The 16534-nt window shown below is 37.2% G+C and overlaps 1 protein-coding gene across 1 annotated transcript in view; it reads left to right on the top strand.

Moving 5' to 3' along the window:
- LOC129657931 (transmembrane protease serine 11C-like) overlaps positions 1 to 13539 on the top strand; it is a 68829-nt gene extending 55290 nt beyond the window's left edge. The window contains exons 7-10 of the mRNA XM_055588698.1: positions 346 to 517; positions 1713 to 1972; positions 3291 to 3433; positions 13378 to 13539. Of these exons, the coding sequence (XP_055444673.1) occupies positions 346 to 517; positions 1713 to 1972; positions 3291 to 3433; positions 13378 to 13539 (737 nt within the window). The remainder of the gene's footprint in view (positions 1 to 345; positions 518 to 1712; positions 1973 to 3290; positions 3434 to 13377) is intronic.
- Positions 13540 to 16534: the final 2995 nt, after the last annotated feature.

Here is a 16534-nt window from a genome sequence, read left to right as displayed (position 1 = left end):
TTCACAAATTTTAAAAGCACACATTTTTCCATGCAACTTTGTAATTTGTTTTACAATTATTCCAAATTTAAACATTGAATTCCACCTACCTCTTTCAGGAGGTCATAGCAAGGACAAACACACACACAAAGGGGATGAGGATGGGGGAGAAAGAGGTCCATCTATTTTGAATGAATTTTCAGGAAATCTCATGACATCAGTAAATTAGTATTAACGTCTCCAAGACTGTGTTTTTTCTCAATTAAAAGTTAATAGTGACTTATTTATAGAAAGGTAGATTGTTTAAGAATGCATGCATAAGTGGTCTCAATATCGTTATGTGCTAATGACTCCATTTTGGAGCAGGTTGTGGACATCGCAAAATTACTCGCTCTGGCAACAAGATAGCCGGGGGCATGGATGCTGAGGAAGGAGAATGGCCCTGGCAAGCTAGTCTTCAACAGAAAAATGTCCACCGATGTGGAGCCACTCTGATTAGTAACAGCTGGCTTATCACTGCTGCTCACTGTTTCCTAAAGTAAGCTCTGGACCACATAAAGTTCTCAAATTCACTCAAGTACCTAAAAGTCTGATAGGTATCTTTCAAGAATACAGCCATATAACTATGCTTTCAACTGTCCAGTATTGTGAGGTATAGCTCAAAATTACTCAATGAACTATCAGTTTTTTAAAAAAAAAAAGATATATTCAGACTGAGAGATGTTATCAACAGTGGCACATTTTGGACCAAATAATTCTTTGTTGTGGGGGGCTATCCTGTGCATTACAGAATGATTAGGAGCATCCCTGTCCTCTAGACACCAAATGTCAGTAGCATCCCCTCAAGACTGACAACCAAAAACCTCTCCAGGCATTAGTAAATGTCTCTTGGAAGACAAAATAGCTCTCAACTGAAAGTCACGAAGATGAATCTACTTAATTCAATTTCATAAGGAAACTATAAAGCCCAAACTGAATGCAGATCTGTTTCTTTCTCATCTATTACATTAGGTCTAATTTACTTAATTATAAGTATTTTAGTCCCTCCTGCAACCTTCCATATATATCTTTGTTTGAAATGATTATTTCTTTAAAGGATATATTATTATACCAAAAGTTTGCTCTTTTATACCTGAAAGTTTTTTACCCTTTTGTTTGATGGTTCGTTTCACCAATTTATGTTGACTTTATATAACACTTAATGGTTTTATATACAAACAAAAATTCCTCTCAAACTTGAGAGTTTTAAAGTGTTCCAGCAGCACTATTCAGTGCTTAACGCATTGAATACAACCCTTGATTAACAAGTAATAGTAAAAATCAGAAATATCTTTCTATTTATCGTTTTTAATGATTATAAAAGAGAATTTTGACTATATCCTTAATTTCCATAAGTTTACTCTGTCTCATATCCTTGCACACTATTTATAAAATCTTATTTATCTTGTGTCGTTATATTTATCTTTCTAAATCCTCTTGAGTCTTTTCTGTACAAAAAATAATAATAAAATGTAGTTTCTATGAGTTACCTTTTAAAATAGAGCTTATTGACTTATTCAAAATTTATTCATGCTATCATTATTTTAACTTTGTTTCTTACGTACAGCTTTGCTTTTGTATACTTATATGCACTATGGAATTCAAAATTTATCTATTTCTTTTGCAAGTATAAGATATTAATTCCTACAACTCCAATATATAGGACTTTTAATAAATAAATCTATTTTCTTTAGTGCCAGGGATCCCAAACAATGGAATGTTAGTTTCGGGCTCCTTTTAAGTGATCCACAAATACAGCGAAGTGTCAAGGATATTATAATTCATGAAAACTACCGCTACCCCTCACACAACAATGACATCGCTGTAGTACGTCTGTCCTCACCAGTACTGTATACAAGCAATATCCGAAGAGCATGTCTTCCAGAAACTTCTTATGCATTCCCATCCAATTCTGATGTGGTGGTCACTGGATGGGGAACATTAAAGACTGATGGTGAGTTCCTAAACTTCTATCATTATATGGTTCGGGTTTTAGGAGTTTAAAAAGATACTCAGAATCACAGCTAAACCTGAGAAGTACTCTCTCTAGGTCATTTTAAAGGAGATGAAAACCAACTTCAATGACATTCATATAGAAACTATAATTTCATAGCATTTTTTATGTAACTTCACTTCCCTTAACAATGGCAGTTTTTACAGAAATGTAATATTTGAATGAATTGCTTATTACTTGAATAAGCAATTCATTCACCTCCATTTCATTTATTGATTTACTCATTCAATAAATGTTTATTTTGATCACAACCTTTATTCCAAGTACTGTCGTTTAGATATATTAGTAACTAAAATAGGCAAATATTTCCTGCCCTTACAAAGCTCACATTCTTGGCAAAGGAAGACAGACAATAATCATGAGATATAATAAATAAGATTACACAACACATTTTCTGTAGGTAAGTACCATAAAAAAAGTAAGCACCACAGAAGATTGGACATTTTTGATGGGATAAAATGAATGAACTTCTGTGACAAAGCAATACATGAGCAAAGACCATTTAAATGTGTGCATTTACATGACCCTAATAATGTAAGCATGTTGTGTTTGTGTTCATAAATGCATTTAAAAGCAGAAAAAATAAACCCCAAATTCCAAGATAGGATTATAGTAACAAACAGCAGAAAATCTAAAAATGATCATAAAATGTATATTTCTGGAGTATGAGTTTTTCATTTTGTTTTCTAAAGTATATGTGTAATAAATATAAACTCCCAAAACAATTCAAAAGTAAAAAAATTCCATCAACATGGATGGACACACTTAGTATTTCTAAATATGGTCATTTTTAACAGTAGCTGGGTGTGTTCATAACATTATTTCCTTGTAAATAAGAAAGCACACAAATACAAGTTTAAATAAAACATATGTTTTACATTGATTTTGAAATTATACACAGTGTTAGACACTAATAACTTACTACTACTACTACTAAGTCGCTTCAGTCATGTCCGACTCTGTGTGACCCCATAGACAGCAGCCCACCAGGCTCCGCCGTCCCTGGGATTCTCCAGTCAAGAACACTGGAGTGGGTTGCCATTTCCTTCTCCAATGCATGAAAGTGAAAAGTGAAAGTGAAGTCGCTCAGTCGTGTCCGACTCTTTGGACCCCATGGACTGCAGCCTACCAGGCTCCTCCGTCCATGGCATTTTCCAGGCAAGAGTACAGGAGTGGGTTGCCATTGCCTTCTCCGCTAATAACCTAGCCAGGGAGATTAATATTGACTTTAGAAAAAGTTATATAATTTTTTCCCTAGGAACAAGTCCTAATATACTCCAAAAGGGATTAGTGAAGATTATAGATAACAAGATCTGCAACAGGAAAGTGGTATATGACGGTGCAATCACACCTGGGATGTTGTGTGCTGGGTTTCTGGAAGGAAGTGTCGATGCCTGCCAGGTAAATCTGCTTATTCTATTTTCAAACGGATTTTTTTGTATGATTTTTAATTTCCAATTAATCTGTTCAATGGTCTCAAAAGACTGATAATCTTTAAAGACTGAAGTACGTATTATAGCCAAAGTAGCTGATTAAAATTATATTTCTTATATATAATGATAGGTCTTACTAAAGTATTAACGGGCTAAATCACCCTTACTGAAAGGGGATGAGAATCAATTTCAAATAAGCAATAAAGAGATGCAACTGAATATTGGTAACTTTAGTTCAACTGGTCCTCTTTCACTGGGAAACACAACTGGGTCTGACAACAGGACTAAGGATTGTGGAGCTTTTTTGATTTAGGGTGGCTCCAACACCTTAGATATTTGATTTATTTAACATTTATATAGCATCTTCATGAGCTAGCCACTGTTTTAAGCTCTTTAAAAATAATTTAGTTGGGTTATAACAATCTTGTGATGTATGCTTATACTATTATAAACCCTACTTCTCAAATGAAGAGACTGGGACAAGTAGATCAAGTAATGTCTAAACTAACACAGGTATTCAATGACAAAACTGAGATTAAGTTCAGGAAATTAGACTCCACCAACTCTAATTTGAATGCTGCACCAGGTTTCCTTTCCATATGCTTCAGTTCAGTTCAGTTCCGTTCAGTTCAGTCGCTCAGTCATGTCCGACTCTTTGCGACCCCATGAATCGCAGCACACCAGGCCTCCCTGTCCATCACCATCTCCCGGAGTTCACTCAAACTCACGTCCATCGAGTCAGTGATGCCATCCAGCCGTCTCATCTTCTGTCGTCCCCTTCTCCTCCTGCCCCCAATCCCTCCCAGCATCAAAGTCTTTTCCAATGAGTCAACTCTTCGCATGAGGTGGCCAAAGTACTGGAGTTTCAGCTTTAGCATCATTCCTTCCAAAGAACACCCAGAGCTGATCTCCTTTAGAATAGACTGGTTCGATCTCCTTGCAGTCCAAGGGACTCTCAAGAGTCTTCTCCAACACCACAGTTCAAAAGCATCAATTCTTCGGTGCTCAGCCTTCTTCACAGTGCAACTCTCACATCCATACATGACCACAGGAAAAACCATAGCCTTGACTAGACGAACCTTTGTTGGCAAAGTAATGTCTCTGCTTTTGAATATGCTATCTAGGTTGGTCATAACTTTCCTTCCAAGGAGTAAGCGTCTTTTCATTTCATGGCTGCAAACACCATCTGCAGTGATTTTGGAGCCCAGAAAAATAAAGTCTGACACTGTTTCCACTGTTTCCCCATCTATTTCCCATGAACTGGTGGGACCGGATGCCAGGATCTTCGTTTTCTAAATGTTAAGCTTTAAGCCAACTTTTTCACTCTCCACTTTCACTTTCATCAAGAGGCTTTTGAGTTCCTCTTCACTTTCTGCCATAAGGGTGGTGTCATATGCATAACTGAGGTTATTGATATTTCTCCCAGAAATCTTGATTCCAGCTTGTGTTTCTTCCAGTCCAGCATTTCTCATGATGTACCCTGCATATAAGTTAAATAAACAGGGTGACAATATACAGACTTGACGTACTCCTTTTCCTATTTGGAACCAGTCTGTTGTTCCATGTCCAGTTCTAACTGTTGCTTCCTGACCTGCATACAAATTTCTCAAGAGGCAGATCAGGTCGTCTGGTATTCCCATCTCTTTCAGAATTTTCCATAGTTTATTGTGATCCACACAGTCAAAGGCTTTGGCATAGTCAATAAAGCAGAAATAGATGTTTTTCTGGAACTCTCTTGCTTTTTCCATGATCCAGCGGATGTTGGGAAATTGATCTCTGGTTCCTCTGCCTTTTCTAAAACCAGCTTGAACATCAGGAAGTTCACGGTTCACATATTGCTGAAGCCTGGCTTGGAGAATTTTGAGCATTACTTTACCAGCATGTTAGATGAGTGCAATTGTGCGGTAGTTTGAGCATTCTTTGGCATTGCCTTTCTTTGCGATTGGAATGAAAACTAACCTTTTCCAGTCCTGTGGCCGCTGCTGAGTTTTCCAAATTTGCTGGCATGTTGAGTGCAGCACTTTCACAGCATCATCTTTCAGGAATTAAAATAGCTCAACTGGAATTCCATCACCTCCACTAGCTTTGTTCGTAGTGATGCTTTCTAAGGCCCACTTGACTTCACATTCCATGATGTCTGGCTCTAGGTCAGTGATCACACCATCGTGATTATCTGGGTCGTGAAGATCTTTTTTGTACAGTTCTTTTGTGTATTCTTGCCATCTCTTCTTAATATCTTCTGCTTCTGTTAGGTCCATACCATTTCAGTCCTTTATCAAGCTCATCTTTGCATGAAATGTTCCTTTGGTATCTTGATTTTCTTGAAGAGATCCCTAGTCTTTCCCATTCTGTTGTTTTCCTCTATTTCTTTGCATTGATCGCTGAAGAAGGCTTTCTTATCTCTTCTTGCTATTCTTTGGAACTCTGCATTCAGATGTTTATATCTTTCCTTTTCTCCTTTGCTTTTTGCTTCTCTTCTTTTCACAGCTATTTGTAAGGCCTCCCCAGACAGCCATTTTGCTTTTTTGCATTTCTTTTCTATGGGAATGGTCTTGATCCCTGTCTCCTGTACAATGTCACGAACTCATTCCATAGTTCATCAGGCACTCTATCTAAGGCCACAGTGCAAAAGCATCAATTCTTTGGCGCTCAGCTTTCTTCACAGTCCAACTCTCACATCCATACATGACCACAGGAAAAACCATAGCCTTGACTAGATGGACCTTTGTTGGCAAAGTAATGTCTCTGCTTTTCAATATGCTATCTAGGTTGGTCATAAATTTTCTTCCAAGTAGTAAGCGTCTTTTAATTTCATGGCTGCAATCACCATCTGCAGTGATTTTGGAGCCCCCAAAAATAAAGTCTGACACTGTTTCCACTGTTTCCCCATCTATATCCCAGGAAGTGATGGGACCAGATGCCATGATCTTCGTTTTCTGAATGTTGAGCTTTAAGCCAACTTTTTCACTCTCCTCTTTCACTCTCATCAAGAGGCTTTTTAGTTCCTCTTCACTTTCTGCCATAACAGTGGTGTCATCTGCATATCTGAGGTTATTGATATGCTTCAAATACTTCTGATGCTGTTTATAAGCAATAGTCCTAGAACCAACAAAAATACTATTGTAGTTATCTAGGCAGGCACGATCAGTGATAAATCCAGAAGGATTCTTATCCTATTCATTCAATTCACTCATTATTCTTGCACTCCAGGAGCTAGATGACATGCAAACAAGAACTTGTAATACATAATTATCATTTCTTATTACTTATTCCCATCTTCCCAACTGTCTCATTAAACTTACTCTTCAACGTCATTACAAACTTAAATTCTGTTTCTCTCAACTTTATCCCAGTCTATCACCCTCTACCCCATGACTCTCTTCTACATTTGTGCACCCTAGAATCCATGTTTTATTACTTCAGCCATTCCATTGACAGCACCATCAATGATTTCATCATCTTTTGATTCCCCCACACCCATCTTAATCTCCAAACACAAAGAAATCTATTTGCCTTACTTGCTTTTATATATGATCCACTGTTCATGGGGTTCTCAAGGCAAGAATACTGAAGTGGTTTGCATTCTTTTAATGGTTTGCCTACAAGACCTTTTAGAACTAACACCCAAAAAAGATGTCCTTTTCATTATAGGGGACTGGAATGCAAAAGTAGGAAGTCAAGAAACACCTGGAGTAACAGGCAAATTTGGCCTTAGAATACGGAATGAAGAGGGGCAAAGGCTAATAGAGTATTGCTAAGAGAATGAACTGGTCATAGCAAACACACTCTTTCAGCAACACAGGAGAAGACTCTACACATGAACATTGCCAGGTGGTCAATACCGATATCAGATTGATTATATTCTTTGCAGCCAAAAATGGAGAAGCTCTATACAGTCAGCAAAAACAAGACCAGGAGCTAACTGTGGCTCAGATCATGAACGTCTTATTGCCAAATTCAGACTTAAATTGAAGAAAGGAGGGAAAACCACTAGACTATTCAGGTACGACCTAAATCAAATCCCTTACAATTATACGGTGGAAGTGACAAATAGATTCAAGGGATTACATCTGATACACAGAGTGACTGAAGAACTATGGATGAAGGTTTGTGACATTGTACAAAAAACAAGGATCAAGACCATCTGCCAAAAAAGAAATGAAAAAGGCAAAATGGTTGTCTGAGGAGGCCTTACAAATAGCTGTGAAAACAAGAGAAGTGAAAGGCAATGGAGAAAAGGAAAGATATACCAATTTGAATGCAGAGTTCCAAAGAATAGCAAGAAGAGATAAAAAACCCTTTCTCAATCATCAATGCAAAGAAATAGAGGAAAACAATAGAGTGGGAAAAACTAGAGATCTCTTCAAGAAAATTAGAGATACCAAGGGAACATTTCATGGAAAGATGGACACAAAAAAGGACAGAAATGGTATGGACCTAACAGAAGCAGAAGATATTAAGAAGAGGTGGCAAGAATACACAGAAGAACTATACAAAAAAGATCTTCACAGCCCAGATAATCACGATGGTGTGATCATTCACCTAGAGCCAGATATTCTGGAATGTGAAGTCAAGTGGCTCTTAGGATGCATCACTACGAACAAAGCTAGTGGAGGTGATGGAATTCCAGTTGAGCTATTTCAAATCCTAAAAGATGATGCTGCGAAAGTGCTGCACTCAATATGCCAGCAAATTTGGAAAAGTCAGCAGTGGCCACAGGACTGGAAAAGGTCAGTTTTCATTCCAATCGCAAAGAAAGGCAATGCCAAAGAATGCTCAAACTATTGCACAATTGCACTCATCCCACATGCTAGCAAAGTAATGCTCAAAGCCAGGCTTCAGCAATATGTGAACTGTGAACTTCCAGATGTTCAAGCTCGTTTTAGAAAAGGCAGAGGAACCAGAGATCAAATTGCCAACATCCGCTGGATCATGGAAAAAGCAAGAGAGTTCCAGAAAAACATCTATTTCTGCTTTATTGACTATGCCAAAGTCTTGACTGAGTGGATCACAATAAACTGTGGAAAATTCTTCAGTAGATGGGAATACCAGACCACCTGACCTGCCTCTTGAGAAACCTGTATGCAAGTCAGGAAACAACAGTTAGAACTGGACATGCAACAACAGACTGGTTCAAAATAGGAAAAGGAGTATGTCAAGGCTGTATATTATCACCCTGCTTATTTAACTTATATGCAGAGTACATCATAAGAAACGCTGGGCTGGAGGAAGCACAAGCTGGAATCAGGATTGCTGGGAGAAATATCAATAACCTCAGATATGCAGATGACACCACCCTTAAGGCAGAAAGTGAAAAAGAACTAAAGAGCCTCTTGATGAAAGTAAAAGAGGAGACTGAAAAAATTGGCTTAAAACTCAACATTCAGAAAACTAAGATCATGGCATCTGGTCCCATCACTTTATGGCAAAAAGATGGGGAAACAATGGAAACAGTGACAGACTGTCTTTTCTTGGGCTCCAAAATCACTGCAGATGGTGACTGCAGCCATGAAATTAAAAGATGCTTGCTCCTTGGAAGAAAAGTTCTGACCGACCTAGACAGCATATTAAGAAGCAGAGACATTATTTTGCCAACAAATGTCCGTCTAGTCAAAGCTATGGTTTTTCCAGTAGTCATGTATAGATGTGGGAGTTGCACTATAAAGAAAGCTGAGCGCTATTGGAGAGATGGTGCGTGTGATAAAGAGGCAGGTTGAGGAGGGTAAGAGTTCCATTTGGGGTTTGTAAAATATGAGATGCCTATGGAATATCTAGATACATATGTCCAATATATCATTGTAAATAAAAATCTTGAGCTCAGGAAAGAGTTGTGGCTACAGAGATATACCTTAAAGTCATTGTCACCTGGACAGTAGCTATATTCATGAGCATGGATACAATAACTCAGTGTATAAAATAAGAAGCAGCTAAGTAACTGAACTCAGATATACATGCTTTTAAAGGGCTAACAGTAAGAGATAAGAATGATCAGAAAAACTGAAAAGCATAAGAAATTGATCTCACCAAAATCCAGGAATTGGAAAAAAAGGGGATGGTTAATAGTAACACATAACATCAAGTTAACTGCTGGAAAGTGTCTATCAAATTCAACAATTGTTTATTGGTAAAGTTTGGAAAACTGCTTTGGTAGAAAAACTGTTTTGAATTTTTCTACCAATTGAGTAAAAGATTAAGTAAGTTGAGTAAAAGAGTATTAGTTTAATATAGTCTCATTTATTTTTTCTTTTGTTGCTCTTCCCTGAGAAGACATCCAAAAAGCTATTGCTAAAACCACTGTAAAAGTGATTACTGTTTACATTTTCCTCTAGGAGTTTTATGATTTTGGGTCTTATATTTAAATCTTTAATCCATTTTGAGTGTATTTTTGTATGTGATATAAGACAATGGTTCAGTTTCATTCTTTTGCATGTAACTGTCCAGTTTTCCTGGAAATGAAAGTGAAAGTCATTCAGTCATGTCTGACTCTTTGTGAAATTCCAGGCCAGAATAGTAGAGTGGATAGCCTTTCCCTCCTCTAGGGAATCTTCCCAACTCAGGGATCAAACTCAGAATCCACATTGCAGGTGGATTCTTTACCAGTTGAGCCACAAGGAAAGCCCAAGCACCATTTATTAAAGAGGATGCTTTTCCCCCATTGCATACTATTCTTGCCACATGAAAAGATGCCCAACATCATTAATTATCAGAGATGTGCAAATCAAAACTACAATGAGATATCACCTCATACCTGTTAAAATGGAAATTATGAAAAAGAAGATACAAATGTTGGTGATTGCAAAGAAAAGGGAATCCTTGTACACTGTTGATGGGAATGTGAATTGGTGCAGCTGTTATGTTAGCAGTTGGAAGTTCCTCAAAAAATTAAAAATATAACTACTTTATTAAATGGAAACTTCCTAAGTGTCCATTGATAGGTGAATGTATAAAGAAGATGTGGTACACACACACACACACACACACACACACACAATGGAATATGATTCAGCCATACAAAAGAATGAAATCTTGCCATTTGCAGCAACATGGATGGACCTGAAGGATATTGTGCTAAGTGAAACAAGCAAGACAGAGTAATAGTTACTATATGACTTCACTTACATGTGAAATCTGAAAAAAAAAATGAAACAGACTTATAGGAACAGAAAAGAATCTAGTGGCTACCAGAGGGGAAGGAGTTGGGGAACAGATGAAATAGGTGAAGAGAATTAAGGGGTACAAAATTCCAGCTATAAAATAAATAATGAAGTAGAACATAGAAATATGTCTAACACTGTAATAACTTTGCATGGTGACAGTGGTACCTGGACTTATCATGGGGATCAATTCATAATGTATTCAATATAAAAGATCAAATCACTATGTTATACACCTGAAAATAACATAATGTTATATGTTAACTATAATTCAATTAAAAAAAAAAGAAGTGAACAAAAGAATGAGAAACTGGAAACTTCAGTATAGACTATACATTAAGTTTGGGCTTCCCAGTGGCTCCGATGGTAAAGAATCTGCCTGCAATGCATGAGACCCGGGTTCAATCCTGAATCAGGAAGATCCCCTGGAGAAGGAAATGTCAACCCACTCCAGTATTTTTTCCTGGGAAATCCCATGGAGAGAGGAGCCTAGTAGACTACAGTCTATGAGGTTGCAGAGTCGGACATGACTGACCGATTAACACTATTACTACATGAAGTCCCTTTTATGAAAGGAAGATAATTAGAACAATATAAGAGCTTTTAATATCCAGAAATATTGTGATTTTTTCAAGTAGACAAACCAAAACAGGCAGACCAAAAAGTATATACGCCTACAGAGAAAAGGCAGTGAAGGAAATGAAGACATATTGGAAAAAATTACACAAAACAATTACTGAGAGAACAAGGTTTTGATTCAAAGAACAAATGAGGGGATTAACCCTGAAAAGAACCAAATACATCCATTTGCCTGAAAAGGAGAGTAAACATAGGTGTGGGCTGATGTAGGTGAGCTGGGAAATCAAAAGGGACAAGGACAGGAAACAGACAGATTGCTACCTGTTGCTCTCTACTTATTCCATCAATTTGAAACTAAGTAAGATACTAGGTTTCAAGTGAGAAAATCAAATTTTTAAAAATTCTGAAATGAATCTTGTATGTTGCTGGTGGGAACGTAAAATGGTGAGCCTATATGGAAAGCAGCATGGTAATCATTTTTCAAAAGCAAATAAAAATATATTAACCATACATTCCAGCATTTCCATTTTCTAGTATTCACCCAAAAGAATTAAAAGCAGGAACACAGATATTTGTACATCCATATTCATAGCAGCATTATTCACAAGAGCCAAAAGACTGAAGCAATACAACTCTCCATTGATGGAAAAATTGATAAACAAAATGTGACATATGCATAAATTACATATTACTTAGTCTTAAAAAGATGAAAATTCTGAGACACTCTACAACATGGATGAAACTTAAGACATTATGCTAACTGAAATAAGCCAGTCGCAGAAGTACAAATACTATACAATTCCATTCATATAAAGCACTTGAAATAGTTAGATTCACAGAGACAGAAAGTAGAATGGTGACTGCCAGGACCTGGAGAAAGGAGACAATGAGGAGTAATCATTCAGTGCTGGGTGTAGAGCTTTAGTTGTCCAAGATGGAAAAGTTCTGGAGATGGGTGGTGATGATGATCACACAATATGAATGTACTTAATGCCATTGAATTGCATACTTAAAATGGTTAAAATGGTAATTTTATGTGTATTTTATACAACTGAAAAATAAATATTTTTTTAAATTATGAAATGAAAAGTTTTTACTGGCTCTTCTTAACAATGAGAATGAAATATGTCTAGGGACCCCTAACTACAGGGTAAAAGATGTTGGTTTAAGGATGTAAATTTGTGAAAGATTTTCTTTCACAGTGTATGGTTGGCCCAGATTGTAGTGGGGAGGAGGGTAAGAAGCTAAGAATCTTGTTGGCAGAGTAGTCGTATGGATAAATCATGCAATGCAATGCTGCTGCTGCTGCTAAGTCACTTCAGTCATGTCCGACTCTGTGCAACCCCATAGACGGCAGCCCACCAGGCTCCCCCGTCCCTGGGATTCTCCAGGCAAGAGTGCTGGAGTGGGTTGCCATTTTCCTCTCCAATGCATGAAAGTGAAAAGTGAAAGTGAAGTCACTGAGTCTTGTCCGACTCTTAGCGACCCCATGGATTGCAGCCCACCAGGCTCCTCCACCCATGGGATTTTCCAGGCAAGAGTACTGGAGTGGGGTGCCATTGCCTTTTCCGAAATCATGCACTCCAGTCACATAAAGAAAGATAGAAAGTAGGAGGTAAGTTAATACAGTAGGAGAAAAGGGAGGAGTCAAAAATTAGCTTTCTCAAGAAGTTGAAGAGCAGATGTAGAATGAAAAGGAATGGAGTGAAAAAACTGCAAGTAAATGCTGGTAATAGCATTTCATAGGTGGAGCCAATCCAGGTGTTTCCCCAAGATTGGAAGAGCAATAGCCCAGTGCTGGTAGTGAGTAAATATAAACTACTTCTTTTTCAACATCTGTGTGAAAATGAGAGCGTTTGGGGAGATAATCAGAGAATTCCTCAGCATACTGATGATGGTATAAGCAACAATATCTTAAGTATCTCTTTTGGGTAATAATTGAGTTGAAATTTTTCAAATGTATTTCTTATTATTATATTGTTGTATCCAAAGACATATATTGATGTCTTTGATTTAAATAAATGATTACAGAATTTAAAAGTGTTCTTGACTAGAATCATTTTAATATTGAAATATTTAGCTTTTTTCCTTCTGTTTCCTCTGTCTTTACTACAGGAGAAAAAGATAAGCAATATTCATTCTTAAATTATAGTTATTATATATATCCTTTTATCTCTAGGGTGACTCTGGTGGACCTCTGGTTGGTGAAGATTATAAAGGCACTTGGTTCCTTGCTGGTATTGTAAGCTGGGGAGATGAGTGTGCCCTTCCAAACAAGCCTGGAGTCTACACTCGAGTGACGCACTACAGAGACTGGATCATGTCCAAAACTGGTCTCTAATGCAGAAGTAATTAAAGTTCAAAAATTATACCCTTATTAAATATGTTTGTAATTCCAAACCATATTTAACTTAGTATCACCTGTCTCTATGCACATTTAATGTTTCAAATTTAAGCATATTTGTATAATTTTAGAATTATGAAAACTTTTTGTGTATTAGATTTTGACAAATATTTAGTGATAGCAATGGGCCAAGACATAGAAATCTCCTTTCACCCCTCTCTAGACTGAAGGAAATTATTTGAGTAAATATGGATTGCAGTTTACTAAGGAGATTTTCTCTGTTGATTTGCAGATCCAGGTCCCTTGGGAAGTCACAGATTAGGTGTTATCAATAAATTCCCTTCTATTGCATATAAACAATCTCCTGAATCACAAGGACTCCTCCAGATCCACATATTAGTGGGTTGTAAGCTTCCGATTTGCAATAATACTGCTATAAAAATTTTTTCAGGAAAATTTGTCTATTTGTTTTCTTTCTAGTTTTTGTACTAATGCTAATCCCCTATTGATGGCTTCCTTACCTTGAGTGACACTCAAATTCTGATGTCCCTACTATCCTGTTATATGATATAGTTGTAACTAAGTATCTACCTAACATAGTACTCTAAAATGAAATATTTGCCGTAAAATTTTTGCATGAGTTAACACAGTAGGTTTATTATTTGATTGGTCTTAAAATATTCTGCTATATCTTGAGACATAAATGTATAAGAATTAACATTTCTACGCCCCGCCAAAGTAGTGCTGAAGTCCTGTCCAGTGTTCCTGAGCACAAGAAGGCTGTAATGTGCCTTATGGAGAAAATGTACATGTTAGATGGGCCTTGTCAGGCATAAGCTATAGTGCTGTGTCCATGTGTTCAATGCTAATGAATCAAAAACCTTGCACATCCAGAAAAGGGAAGAGGAAATTTGCTGATCTGTACATGAGGCTGCTTCAGAGAGTGCTAAGCTGAAACCCATAGTATATGACGAAACCATAGAAAAGCTGCACAATGCTGAAAGTTGTGGATTCATGAGATGAGGGCTGATTTTTTTTAAAACAAGTCAAAATAATTTTAATCGGCAAAATGTTATAACTTCAAAAAGTATTTACACTGACAATACAAACATTGTCTGCTGCTGCTAAGTCGCTTCAATCGTGTCTGACTCTGTGCGACCCCATAGATGGCAGCCCACCAGGCTCCCCCGTCCCTAGGATTCTCCAGGCAAGAACACTGGAGTGGGTTGCCATTTCCTTCTCCAATGCATGAAAGTGAAAAGTGTAGAGCCCAGGAGCATGCATGCCCTGAAAACCCAAGCCTCACTTGGATTTTAGAACAGACAGCCAGTTTGGTAAAACAGCTGGGAGTATCAGTAGACATATTACAACACCTCAAACAACTGTAAAAATTACCTTCACTTTAATAATGGAAGCAATGTTCAGAACATTCTTGGAACATTTTGTTTCTGAACAAGCTAACCAAAATTTGCACTGGTTTCTACACTTCACTTGTAAGGGTATCCCTTCATGTAATGTTGAAACATCTTCAAAATTAATACTATTAAAGGTAATATAATCCTTCAAAAAAAAAAAAGAAAAGTGAAAGTGAAGTCGCTCAGTCGTGTCCGACTCTTAGCAACCCCATGGAGTGCAGCCTACCAGGCTCCTCCGTCCATGTGATTTTCCAGGCAAGAGTACTGGAGTGGGGTGCCATTGCCTTCTCCGAAACATTGTCTAAAAGATCTTAACGAAATAGTTTAAATTCGCTTTTTCTTATTCAATCTTCAGAATCCATTGTGCATTTTACACTTAAAGCACATCTCAGCTCAGCTAAGCCAAACTTCAGATGGTCAATTGCCACCTCTGGTTGATGGCTATAGTGCTGGACAAACCCATGTCTCGTCCATTTCACCAACTCAAGTCGAAGCTAAATGATAGATTGAGTCTTTCTAATAAGCATCCCAAATATCGGAAGTTCTGGGCCAAGGGTCAATTATTCATATTTTTTATTGGAGTATAATTGCTTTACAATGTTGTGCTAGCTTCTGCTGTACAACAAAGCAAATTACCTTTACATATACATGTATCCCTTTTGTACTTCACTCCCACCCTCTCCATCCCACCCACTAGGTCATCTCAGAGCACCGAGCTGAGCTCCCTGTGCTATACCACAGGTTCCCACTAGCCATCTCTTTTACACATGTATTTATGTCAAATGCAATCACCCAATTCATCCCACACTCCCCTTCTCACACTGTGTCCACACGTCTGCTCTCCACATCTATGTCTCTATTCCTGCCCTGGAACTAGGTTCATCTGTACCATTTTTCTAAATTATATGTACATGTATTAATATACAATATCTGTTTTTCTCTTTCTGACTTACCTCACTCTGTATGACAGCCATCAAAGGAATGAAATTGGGTCAGTTTTAGAGGTGTAATTCAATTTTAAGGGCTGATTTTTTAAAGTATAGTGGACAGCATTGTTGTGAGGCTGAAAGTCAAAGAAACTTATGGTAACTAGTTTGCATGTTTCAAACTAGTTATAGTGTGATATTGTGATATAGTGTTATAGTGTGGAAAATGTCGAGCTTGCAGGTGAAGCAGTTTCTGCATATCAGGGATTTGAGGAAAAATTTGTAAAGTACAGTTGATTTATAATATTATGTTAAAGGATTTTTTAAAAATATCTGCCATGTATTATACAGGAAAAGGCTTATGTAAAGAGCAGGTGTTCAACACTGATTACTTTTGGCTTGTTTTTATAAGGATGTTGACAAATGAACCTGGGTGATGCAAGTGATATTTTTGGCTTGCAGAAACCTAACAGTGTATTTTCACTAGAATCAATGGTTCAGTATTCACTAATTCAGAGTTCATGGCAACTTATAGAATATAACTACCACAAATAAGTAAAGTGAACTGTATATCTATGCTATATTTTTGTTTAAAACTGCACATGTTACATTTTTCTAAAAAAACACACTCCTCTTGTTTCTAACTCATCT

Source organism: Bubalus kerabau, chromosome 7, assembly GCF_029407905.1.
Source record: "Bubalus kerabau isolate K-KA32 ecotype Philippines breed swamp buffalo chromosome 7, PCC_UOA_SB_1v2, whole genome shotgun sequence".
NCBI classification, from domain to species: domain Eukaryota; kingdom Metazoa; phylum Chordata; class Mammalia; order Artiodactyla; family Bovidae; genus Bubalus; species Bubalus kerabau.
This window is presented reverse-complemented; position numbering and strand designations above follow the sequence as displayed.